This window comes from Moschus berezovskii, chromosome 27, assembly GCF_049115385.1.
Source record: "Moschus berezovskii isolate FMDL1 chromosome 27, NW_MosBer_1.0, whole genome shotgun sequence".
NCBI classification, from domain to species: Eukaryota; Metazoa; Chordata; class Mammalia; order Artiodactyla; family Moschidae; genus Moschus; species Moschus berezovskii.
Genome location: NC_142486.1, coordinates 30,300,480 through 30,313,449, shown reverse-complemented (window position 1 = coordinate 30,313,449; position 12,970 = coordinate 30,300,480). Strand labels below are relative to the sequence as shown.

The window sequence follows — 12,970 nt, the reverse complement described above, 5'->3', positions numbered from 1 at the left end:
CCAATTAAAATTAATTAATTAATTTTAAAAAAGGTAAAGAAAATTATATACATATATATATAGGATTGTTTTTTATTTTATTTACTTACTTAAAATTTTTATTTGAGAAGACCCCCTTGGAGAAGGGAATGGCAACCCACTCCAGTAGTCTTACCTGGAGAATTCCACGGACAGAGGAGCCTGACAGCCTACAGTCCTTGGGGTTGCAAAGAATTGGACAGGACTGCGCACCTTTCACTTTCAAATTTCATTTATTCTTTTATTTCTGGCTGTGTTCGTCTTCATTGCTGTGAGGGCTTTTCTCTAGTTGTGGCAAGTGGGGGCTGCTCTCTAACTGTGGTGTGAGGGCTTCTTATCGCAGTAGCGTCTCTTGTTGTGGGGCTCAGGCCCTACGGCTACCGGGCTCATTAGTTGCAGCTCCCGGGCTCTAGAACACAGACTCCATAGTTGGGGCATGTGGGCTTAGATGTTCCATGGCATGTGGGATCTTCCCAGATAAGGAACTGAACACATGTCTCTTGCATTGATAGGCAGATTCTTTACCACTGAGCCACCAGGGAAGCCCTGGGTTTTTTGTTTTTTTTTTTCTTTTTTGTTTGCGTTTTAAAATATTTATTTTTTTATTTGCTCTCTCCTGGTCTTACTTGTGGCACGTGGGATCTTTAGTTGCAGCATGTGTATTCTTAGTTGCAGCATGTGTATTCTTAGTTGCAGCATGTGTATTCTTAGTTGCAGCATGTGGGATCTAGTTCCCCGACCAGGGATTGAACCTGGGCCTCTTGCATTGGGAGTACGGAATCCTAGCCACTGGACCACTAGGGAATTGCCACCCTCACATTCTGACGCTTATATTTCTGAATTCACCATCCTTAGAATTGGCATTATCTGGTGAACATACCCACGCTAACCATTTTAAATTTCCATGCACACACACTACCTGCTTCCTTTCTGCAGATATAGCAAATCCCGTTTCTACCGTGAGTTTATGAGACTGCCCAGGATCCAAGTATCTCTGCCAGATTAGTGTTCTTCAGTCCTTTTAATTTTTGCCAATCTCTTGGCAGAGGAGTGGTCTCGCATTGTTCTGACTTGCATTTCTTTGGCTGTTACTGAAGTTGGTCATCTTTTTATACACATATTGCTTCAATCACAAGAGTATCCCCTGCAGTGATACTGACGTTAAATTGGGGAAGATGGAAATGTTCTAGGTGCATCTATGCTCTTCCCCATCCATCCTCAGCTGCTCGCTAATGACCACTGCAGAGCTGACTGATGCCATTATTCCTGCCCATCCTTGGCTGCCCTCACTCTCCTGTCCCTAGAGGATGAAGAGTTTTGGTCTCGAGAGGTGTGGCAATGGTGGGGGTGGGTAGAAGTTCTTGCCCCGTTGATGACCTTCTCCTTCTGTTCTCTTCCCTTCCAGACACAACCCAGATGAACAACGCAGTGCCCACCTCCCCTTTGCTCCAGCAGATGGGCCACCCACATTCCTATCCCAGCCTGGGCCAGATCTCCAACCCTTATGAACAGCAGCCGCCCGGCAAAGAGCTCAACAAGTACGCCTCCTTGAAGGCAGTCGGTAAGCACTCTTTTGTTTCTTCTCTCTATCCTGTATTTTTCTGTTGCTTCTACATTTCCTTATCTCTAATGTTTTTCTACTCCACTTTCTACCTTTCTGATCTCTCTCATCTATCTTTCTGACTATCATCCATCATCTGTCCATCTACCATGTGTATCTTCTATCCATCCATCATCTCTTTCTCCTTTTTCTTTGTTTCCCTCTGTCTCCTTCTCTCGCTAATATATTCTGGGTCTCTGTACCTGGGACACAGTTTACTAAGGACCAGAGCCCCCTAGCTGTTTTCTCTCGGCCCCAGGTCAAGTCCTACCTTGCTGTGTGGGGCAGGGTGGGTGGGGGAAGAGGAGAACATGGATACTCATTTGATCCCGTGGATATCTCAGCCCCTTCACCATCGGACATCTGCCCTAGCGAATCCTCAGGGAACCTGGACATAGGATCCAGGGCACTGGTCTTTGAACGTCCTGCCCTTTAGTGGAATATGCTCACCATCCACCCAGTCTAGCCTCTCTTGGAGAAGTCGGTAAGCCTGCACATTCCTATCTCGGGCATCTTCTGGTTTCCATATGTAAATATTTCCAGGTTGAAGGGACAGCCTGGAGCTCCTGGTATCTGCATTCTTATCAAGTCTGGGACATTGCATTGGTATTCTTACAGAACATTGCCTCATTTTCTCATAGTGATCCAAAGAGGAAGGCATAAAATATTGCCCCAGTTTTCAGATTAGGAAAATTGAGACTCAAGGAGGTTAATTTAACTTGCCCTAAATCAGGCGACGAGTTGACTCACTGGAAAAGACTCTGATGCTGGGAAAGGTTGGGGGCGGGAGGAGAAGGGGACGATGGAGAATGAGATGGCTGGATGGCATCACCGACTCTGTGGACATGAGTTTGAGTGTACTCCGGGAGTTGGTGATGGACAGGGAGGCCTGGCGTGCTGTAATTCATGGGGTCGCGGAGAGTCTGACACGACTGAGCGACTGAACTGAACTGAACTGAAATCAGGCAGCCTGTGGGCAGTCTGAGCTTGTGTTTTTATCACTCCAGAGCATGTGCTCTTGCCACTCCCTTCCCACAGCCCTGGGGTGGGGGTTCAGTTTGTTCCGCTGATTTATACATGAGGGAGTGTGACGGTGGCCTTGACGATGACCCAGACTGCCGAACAAATGACTCATGGCCACTTTCTATAGGATGGAAGCATCCCTCACAGCAAAGTCAGGCTTTTGGACACCCAGACCATGTGCTTTCTTTTATTATCAGCTTCTCATTCTATTTTGTTCCCCTTCTGCCAAGCTCCTCTTTGGAGATGGGATAGAGCTGATCAATTCTAGTATGAAATATCCTAATTCCAATGCACACTAAGGACAGAAACTAAAGCACAGACACGATCACGTGGCTAGGATGATGTTGTAACTATGGTCTACGGACATCAGATTCAAAAAACAAGCATATTGGTGCCCTGCAGACAATCAGGCCCAAACTTGGAGCTTAGAAATCTATCTATAGGAATTTATATTCCCTGATATCCTAGGACTTCCAACTGGAACCTTTTGAAGAGGGTTTGAGGGGTGCTTATAATTCTGAGGGTACAGCTTGTACTTCCTAAATCCCAAGTCTCATAAGCACCCCATGTTTCCTGTTGAATTTCTCCACCCAACTCAATCCTTATCTACATCTGTGACCATGAAGTGAAAATGAAAGTGTTAGTCACTCAGTCATGTCCCACCTTTTGAGACACCATGGACTGTAGCCCACAAGGTTCCTCTGTCCATGGAATTCTCCAGGTAAGAATACTGGAATAGATTGCCATTCCCTTCTCCAGGGGATCTTCAAGATTGAACCCGGGTCTCCTGCATTACAGGTGGGTTCTTTACCATCTGAGCCACCAGGGGGGCCCAGCAGTGACCGTAGAGTCCCTCTATTTTGTATTGCATGTTTGTATAGCACATACATCCTAAGCATGTTCAAATAGACTCAGATATTACAAGGGAAGGAGAGAAGAAGCTGTTGCCTAGGAGAGAAGAAGTCTTGGCATCTGTGCCAATGTACCTGCAGAAGCCTTCATGCACTACTCAGTGGCCCACTTCCGTTTCTGAGTCTTGCATTTAGGTGATGACTAGCATCTGCTGTTATATTTGAGTCTCCTTTTGACATTAAAAAAATCCCACCCAGACATCTTTTTCTTTTTGAACAGGTCCCATTACCCCAAACAACTCATTTCTTCGTGTAGGCCCTGTGTTTCCTTCCCCCTCAGCACCCTGTAGCTCTTGGATAAATCATAAACCGATCTCCCAGCAGAGTTCCTTGATTCTGTCCAGGCTTGACATAGGGCTCCTTGGCACAGCAAATGTTTGTAGTGTACTTGGAATTAAATTTGCAGTCTGAAAGTTTATTCAACATTCCTTGAGTAACCTTTTTCTCCCACAAAGCAGGAACTCCTGAAACTTTTGCTGAATGAATGAATGAATTTATCTTTGACCCCAATCCAAGAATAGCTTGGTTGGAAGGGAGCATTCCCTACATCTTCTAAAAACTCTGAAGGATCTCAGATGAAGAACCCTCCTCGATCCTGGATATGATTGATGTGGCCCTCTTCTTGGCTGCCCTTCTTTTCTGACTATTATAGGAGTTCACATGCTTTATCTGAATCACAGATGGTCTTGTGATGGTCTTGTGGTCCAGTGTGGGGCAGACTGAATGACTGCCTGCCCAGTGGGTTACCCAGGAGTCCAGAGTCTGCCCGCCCAAATGAAATGCAAATCCCAAAATAAATGTTCTTTCAAGGGTTCTTTATTAAGGCATAATGTGTGAAGGATGAAATACATTTCATTAACAAAATCATTACCACCCAGGAGAGTTGTTTAAAAAATGGTTTGCTGTGGAAAGTTCTGCAGTGTCTGATAACCAGATTCATTTTCTAAAAATTTCAATTCAGTCAATAAGGAGAGGCTTGAACAGCCTTTAGGGTTAACTGCCAAGGTCAAAAATATTTCTGGAAAATCGGTGTTCTCTTGGAGGCTTTAATATTCAGAACCTCAAGGGGGTTTTGGTCACTGAAATCCCCTGGCCTCGGCTTCTTTGTGTGAAAAATGAAGAAGTTGAACTCTGTAGTTTCCAAACTCCATTATGATTTTAAAATTAGAAAATGAAACAATTCTACTCATTTTAGTTATTAGAATACCTGTGGGCCATGAAATATGTCTCACTCATTCACTACCAACTCAGAATGGGAACTGTTGGTAGTTCCTGAGATAAATTCTTCCAAAATAGGCCTTCCCTTCTATTTTATTTTTATTTTGTCTTATATTATGGGCTTCCCTGGTGGCTTAGTGGTAAAGAATTCTCCTGCCAATGCAGGAGACATGGGTTAGACCACTGGGTCAGGAAGATCCTCTGCAGGAGGAAATGGCAACCCACTCTGGTATTCTTTCTGGGAAAATCCCATGGATAGAGGAGCCTGGCCGGCTACAGTCCATAGGATCACAAAGAGTCGAACATTATTTAGTGACTAAACAAAAACAGCAATCTTATATTTTATTTATTGTTGTTTGCTTGTTGAAATCACACTTATTCATGTTTAAATAGAATTCCTTTCTCTCTGTGATTCAGGGATCTGGGAATGTAACATCTGGTCCTGTATGCCTCGTGGCGGCAGAATGGTCTCTGTTCCCAGGGTGTTCCCGGCCCAGTTATTGTAAAATATTAGCACACACTAGGGAAACGTAAGAAGCTAAACCTCCCTGAAGTGAAGGAAGTGAAAGTCACTCAGTTGTGTCTGACTCTTTGTGACCCCATAGACTGTAGTCCTTGGAATTTTCCAGGCCAGAATACTGGAGTGGGTTGCCTTTCTCTTCTCCAGGGGATCTTCCCAACCCAGAGATCGAACCCAGGTCTCCCATATTGCAAGTGGATTCTTTACCAGCTGAGTCACAAGGGAAGCACAAGAATACCATAGTGGGTAGCCTATCCTGTCTCCAGGGGATCTTCCCAATGCAGGAATGGAACCAGGGTCTCCTGCGTTGCAGATGGATTCTTTACCAACTGAGCTATGAGGGAAGCCCTAAACCTCACTGGTGTGCTGCAGTCCCTGGAGTCACAAAGAGTCGGATATGACTGAGCAACTGAACTGAACTGAAACACTCAAAAGAAGGAGTGATGGAGTTGAATAATTATTTGTCCAAATCATTCATTCATTCTCCAATCATTTAATCTAGTGTCCCTCAATTGTAAGTCCCACTGAGTCAGGAACCAAGTCTGTCCCTTTCATTGGTGTATCCCAAGGACCTAGCACCATGTAGCACAGTTCACGCCAGCTAAGAGGCAGCCCAAACCTCTTCACTCTCCCCATTAATAGCCTGGACAATGAAGGTCCATGTGCCCAGACCCATGACTCCCATAATCCATCAAAGAAAGATTCTGTTTCACTCAACTAACTTTCCTTACTCAGTCAGGAATGTGAGGTTAAACAGTTTCAAAGTGTTTGCTACCAAGAAAAGCCAAGAAGTGTGTGTTGTTCCAGACTGAGCCAGACTGTAACCTTTTGAAAATTCAGTTAAGCACACAAATCCTCTGCCCCGCCGCCCCATGCCATGGTGGTGACAATGTGAGGGCCCACTTGATGGCTCTTCATTGGTCAATGTTTACAAAGACATTGTGAAAATATCCCTAAGGGTCACCTGATGGTTCAGGGTTGGTTGTTTCCTGCCTCCAAAACTGGGAAAAGACCATTCTTTTATGTAATTCCTGAGGGGCTCTGGAAAATGGAAAATTGCCTGCACATTGGCATTTAGCACCTGTTGGCCCCAGGTCTAGTTTTTCCTCAGGGTGTATTGAGAGTTGAAATCCTCAGCTGCTAATGGTTCTTGACCATGTGCCCTTTAGATGCTTTTGGGCAGCTTAGCTGTCCAGTGAGTAAGAGAGACAGGATGTACCAGCATCCCTGATAAAAGGTGGTGTTTTCTTTTTAAATTCCAGAATTTAATAAGAAAATATTTTCTCTGTTACTCTTTAACAGTCTATAGACTGTTTTCCCAGAACCTTGTTACACTTTTCTGATGGCACTTTTTAAAACCACAGCAACAATGCACTTCGGAATTCTTTTTTACTCTTTCTGTAGGAATCGTGTGTAAAGAACCTAAGTGATGCATAAACCCCTCAACTTTGAATTAACCTCTACTAGTTTTTGGTTGTTGTTGATGTGGAAGAAAGGGAGCTAGTATCACTGGATTCCCAAACTGTATGCCTCTGGGGGAGGTATCAATCCCAACGTCAAAATATGGGGAAACTGGGGCTCAGTATAGTTAAGTAATTTTTCCAAAGTAACACCTGAAGAGCCAAGAGTCATATCTGGGATAGCCTGAATCAAGTCTTCGTCTTCCCATGAAATGATGCTATCTCCCACAGAGCAGTTTCTGGCACCAGAAGGATCTTCAGTTCAGTTCAGTTCAGTTCAGTCGCTCAGTCGTGTCCGACTCTCCGCGACCCCATGAATCACAGCACGCCAGGCCTCCCTGTCCATCACCAACTCCCGGAGTACACTCAAACTCATGTCCACAGAGTCGGTGATGCCATCCAGCCATCTCATTCTCTGTCATCCCCTTCTCCTCCCGCCCCCAACCTTTCCCAGCATCAGAGTCTTTTCCAGTGAGTCAACTCGTCGCATGAGGTGGCCAAAGTATTGCAGCTTGATCTTACCAGGCCAAAAAAAAAAAAAGATTGAAGAGCTCATTCTCCTCTTTTGTCCGGGAAGACTTATAAGGTGTTAATTATTTTCCTCTTGTTTGTTTGCTTGGAGGTAAAAATTTTCTCATCATGCTAGTATGCTTGAGGTATAACACATTTAAGGTATATTATAGTTGAGGTATTATTTAATATGTATAGTATAAGACTCAGATCATAATTTTATAACAGTGTGATTATTGAAATATACATATGCTAGAGTCATCAACATCCCAGGAAGGATAAGAAATATTTTCCTCTCAGAAAGTTCCCTCATGTTCTCTTCCTCCCAATGCCTAAGGCCCATCCTCTTTACATAGGCATTTAATTTTTCACCCAACAAATATTTAACTAATTCTCACTAGTGTCACCAAGCACAAAAGGGAACTTAAAGTATATATCTGGTAGCTTCTGTACCATCTTATTAAGTACCCTTATTAGCACTGGATTTAATAAACAAAACGTGTTACTGCCTTACCAGAGTGAAGCCCTGTCTTAGGGAGCAGAGACAGGGATGTCCACCGTGTGTTTCCTGCCTTCAAGTTAGTGATATATTTGACCTGGGGGCAAATGGCTTCCTCGGAATTAGTGACTCAGTGATTGTGTCAGGCTTGTGTCCACCCACACCAGAAGATCTGGTGCTACATCACTATTTCCAGATGTGAGTGATCCTGGTTCAGAGGGAGAAGAAACATTCAGGGCATCCCGGGCGGATCCCACTTAATTTTAACTTCGTCACTCTTCGCCTGTCACTCCAATTTCCCGACTGTTGTGAGTGATGAGCATGTAGAGTTCATATCCGCAGGGGGAACGTGGCAATTTGAGTGTCCTTTGGCATGCCTGGGAGGCCAACCAGAAATGCTTAAATGGGCCCGGATCTGTGCTCTGTAATCATTCAGATCACAGACTGTTCCCTGCGTCTCCTCCCAGCTGGCAGCCGGATATATCTCTGGAAATTGTGCAGAAATGTTGAGGACTTGGTTTTTCCAGGTAGCTTCCTAAGAAAGGAAACGGGAGCTAGTAGCTCACGCTGATTAGTCAGGCCGCCAGCCAATGGGCAGAGCCTGCAGCAGTGGCACGTGTGCAGGTTTGCCCCGCTTTGAGCAAAATCCCATAGTACAGAGAAGGTCTATGAAGGACCTGGTAAGATGTAGCCCTAGCCGTTCTCACCATCCTTTACGAGAAGGGTTACACTGTGGGCTCCTGCTAATCATGTGAGATTTTCCCCAGGGTTCAGCCAGGACGTCTGAAACAGAATTCAATCTGGAGAAACTGATTTACAATCAAAATTCCAGGCATTAGGGATTCTCAGATAACAAGCTTGATCCCTTTTGCATTAAGGGGAACTTCCTTACCTTAGGAAGAGTGAGTCCGTGGAGAACCTTGAATTCATTCATTCATTCAACAATGTTATGCAAGCACAGATTGTGTGGTGGGCACTGGGGTAGGGTGGCCTCCACCCCACCTGATCTGCTGCCTAGCATTTAAAGTCACAGCCAGCAGAGCCTAGCCAGCCCCAATCTCGAATATGGAGCTAATGATGCACCCCCGGACTCCCGTTTAGCAGGGGGATTGCAGTAGAAGAGGATCCAGATTTCTCTCTTGACCACAGAGCATTGTTATTAGCCACTATGACTTCTTGTAAGTAAAACTTTGCCTTCTTTCTTAGAAGGTTGAAATTTAGAGCCAGATTCACCACCTAGGAATTGTCTGTCTCTCTCTCTGAATACATCTAGGCTTTTTCAAGGGGAACCTTTTTTGATCCTGTGTTGGGCATTATCTTGATCATGGTTCAGGACCTTGCAGAGAGAAGTGTTCACGTAATCACAGTTGTGCTTTCTCTCCCTAGCCTTGTTCCCTGAGTCCCCTGAGACCTGCCCCCAAACACACACACACACTTAAGGCTGCGGCTGCGATGCCAACAGCAGCGTCTGGGTGTGAGGGCACCATGCACGTGGGTAGCCGGTGAACAGATCAGCATCTCTCCATTGTTATTTTTTTAGGAAGTTCTGAGGGTGACTGGACAGTGGCGACACTTAAGTCACCGAAAGGTACCGTACAGTTTTTTCTAGCTCTTTTGTCTAGGTGTTGTTGGATTTGGCGTTGATCCATGAAGGCACAGAGCGTCCCACTGTCTGTGTGTGACCCAGTGCATACGTGTGTCCATGTTGGCTGGATCTGCAGGTCTGTCTGAGTTGCAGTGTGTAGGTGTTGTGTGTGTGTGTGCATGCACACCTGGAGTGGTGTGTCTCCAGGCTGTTGCTAAAAAGTGTGCTCCTTTTTGCTTCCTGATATTCAGTGCCTGAAGGAAAATGTCGCTATCAGAAGCCATCCCAGGTAAGACATCCAGGAAATGTTTTTTTCTTTTCCCCTCTCAGAAAGCTGCACAGGCAAATGGCAAAACATAAGGTGATTTAATGCAGGGGGAAAACAACTTCTGAGGGAGTGATAAACAGATTTTTGGCCTTGGGTCTTGGGATTGATTAGCCTTTTGGGGAACAGATGCTCTTTTTAACTCTCCTGGCTATCATGATGAGCTGAAAGTTAAGGAGTTAGTCCACTTGAGTCTGTGTACTAACTAGCTGGCTGACAGAGGCAGGTGGTAGTTATAATTTATTTACCCCCTGCTATGTGCCAGACAGAGGGCTTAATATCATTTATCATTGAATTCTCTGATGACCCAGCCATGTGTGTGTTGTCCTTCCCCTTTATTAATAAGGACCTGGGTGTCTGATCGAGTCTAAGTCTTGCTTATCTAAAGTCAGCTAGCTACTAAGTGATGGAGCTGAAATTTTAACCCATGTCTGCCTAGCTCTAATATTTAGTTATTTCCCACTGGGGTGTGGTGGGAGTAGCTCTTTTCCAGAACAGGCCTCACTCCTTGTGCTTTGTTGAATTTGGTGGTTGGAAAGATATAGCTGACCCAAGCAGATGGAGCTCAAACTCTTTAGTGACCTTGAACTGGGAGAAGTTAGAAGATATTGGTACTGGTAGGGCCATTTTGCCTTCTCGAAAGTCAGTTCTGGTTTCCACCTGGAGACTGCATCAGGGGAGGGTGGATTGAAGTTGGGACCACCCACTGGGAAGCTCTTACAGTCATCCAGGTGGGCAGTGCCCTGAACTGGGGCGGTAGAGGATGAAGAGGAGAAAATGGATTGGAGGGATAATGAAGAGACTGTGGAATGCATGTGAGAGGAGGGGAGGGAGCTGTGGGCTGACCCGTGGTCCTTACCTTTGAGCCACTTGAGCACGTATCAGCATCCCCTGGAGGGATGTTGAAACCTGCTTCCTGGACACCATCCTGGAGCATCTCATTCACTAGACCTTGAGTGTGGCCTGAGGAGCTGAATTGCTAACTGGTTCTGAGGTGATGCTGATGCTGCTGGTCTGGGGACCATACTTTAAAAACCACTGCACTAGAGAAATCTTGCTGGGAAACTAAGACCCTAAGACCCTTTGAATGGATCTCCAAGCATCTTTCTGTGGCTTGAGAGTTCTGAATAGGGTAGTTTGACCAGAATCCCAGAGGCTCATAAGCAGCCTCAGCAAAGAGGGGGGAATGGAGAGGGCAGCCCCTTATTCCAGAATTGGGAGAGAGAGAGCTTTAGACCCTCGTGTCTAATGAGAATCCCTTGATCACCCAGTTGTTGCCTTGGGAAAGGCAGATTTTTGGGTCTTGTATTAAATAATAACTATTCACATGTCAACGTCCATTTTTAGAAATGCAAACAATTTGGAACTTGACAGACCTGCTAATTTGAGGCGTAAACTTTTTTTTTCCTTCCCTTGTGAAAAACAAAGCCATTACGATGCCTGTGACAGCATCTGTGTCCTGATATCAGCCTGTTATTGTCAGATGCATTTAGAAAATATTTCAGGATGGGTCAGAAGCAAGGGCTTAGAGGCTATTTTTCTACTCCAACCAGGCTAAATTCACCTGTCCTGCCAAATGCACCTTTATTTATTCTGCTTTATCAGGGGAGAAGAAAAGAGGTTCCAGAGAGGGGACCTCTGGGGTCACTGGTCTTCCCCTCTTGTTTTCTACTCAACCTCCAGACCCTCAATCTGCCTAAGGTGTGGTAACAGGTCAGGGGTTTGTACACCTGTTAGCTTCTTGAGGATTTCCTCAGTGGCTCAGTGGCAAAGAACCCGCCTGCCAATGCAGGAGACATGGATTTGATCCCTGGGTCAGAAAGGTTCCCTTGGAAAAGGAAATGGTAACCCACTCCAGTATTCTTGTCTGGGAAATGCCATGGACAGAGGAGTCTGGCAGGCTACAGTCCATGGGGTCATAAACAGTCAGACGCGACTTAGTGATTGACAGAGCACGCATGCCAGCTTCTTGAAAGGGAGGTATAAGCAGGACATGATGGGCTTAGCTTCAGACACACCTGGGCTCCTTTCATAGCCCCATCTTGTTACTTTCTCCAAGTCATTCAACCTCTCTGAGCCCCTCATTTCTGATCTACAAGGTGGCCATATCACTATCACCTCCCTCCTCAGGTTGTTGTGAGGATAAGATGAGATAACGTACAATACATGTCACGGTGCCTGGTGTGTTGAAAGTGAAAACACCTGACATAGTAACTGATATTATTAATACTGATATTATCATGTGAGCAAATTAAAGTTCTGGAAAACCTCATGGTAAAGAAACTATCAAACTCTGTAAAATCCATCATTTCCCAAACACTTTAAAAATTTATTTATTTATTTGGCTGCATTGGGTCTTAGTTGTGGTGTGTGGGCTCAGTAGTTGCCCTGTGGCATGTGGAATCTTAATTCCCCAACCAGGAATCGAACCTGTGTCCTCTGCCTTGGAAGGCAGATTAACCACTGCACTAACAGGGAAGTCCCTCAAACATTTTTGACATCTGATCTCTTTTCTATCAGTAAAGCCAGTTCATGTCTTAACATCCAGAGTGTGAATTTTGCCATGAACCCACTTTACAGACGCCAGGTGAGGGATGACTGTGTCCAGGGGAGGTTGGATAAAGAAGTAGTAGCTGAGAAGGCAGAGAAGGCAATGGCAAGCCACTCCAGTACTCTTGCCTAGAAAATCCCATGGATGGAGGGGCCTGATAGGCTGCAGTCCGTGGGGTCGCTAAGGGTCGGACACGACTGAGCGACTTCACTTTCACACATTGGAGAAGGAAATGGCAACCCGCTCCAGTGTTCTTGCCTGGAGAATCCCAGGGACGGGGGAGCCTGGTGGGCTTCCGTCTATGGGGTCGCACAGAGTCGGACACGACTGAAGTGACTGAGCAACAGCAGCAGCGGCTGAGAAGGAGAGAGGACAAGGTCCCTGAAGATCCAGTGTCCTGCTTTCACTTGTGCTGACTGATTTTGGAGGGGAATCCTATCTGCTAGGAAATGGCAAAACAGATCTTACCAGTTTGCACTGTGGGCATGTCTGCGTACAGTCTCTTCAGTCGTGTCCGACTCTTTGTAATCCTATCTACTATAGCCTGCCAGGCTCCTCTGTCCATGGGATTTCCCAGGCAAGAATACTGGAGTGGGTTGCCATGCCCTCCTGCAGGGGGATCTTCCTGATTCAGGGATCAAACTTGCGTCTCCTGTGGCTCCTGCATTGCAGGCAGATTCTTGTACTGCTGCGCTGCTGTGGTAGCCCACCTTGTACTACTCTTATTTGTTTTTTAATACCTGACGTTTT

General features: G+C 45.5%; 1 protein-coding gene across 2 annotated transcripts in view; it reads left to right on the top strand.

The window, feature by feature from the left end:
- The window catches only part of SHISA9 (shisa family member 9), a 359,800-nt gene that overhangs the window by 330,622 nt on the left and 16,208 nt on the right, over positions 1 to 12,970 (top strand). The window contains exons 3-4 of one of the 2 annotated variants that reach the window (XM_055408894.2): positions 1,424 to 1,579; positions 9,300 to 9,347. In XM_055408894.2, coding sequence (XP_055264869.2) covers positions 1,424 to 1,579; positions 9,300 to 9,347 — 204 coding nt within the window. The remainder of the gene's footprint in view (positions 1 to 1,423; positions 1,580 to 9,299; positions 9,348 to 12,970) is intronic. The other variant, XM_088833122.1, reaches the window with a different exon arrangement.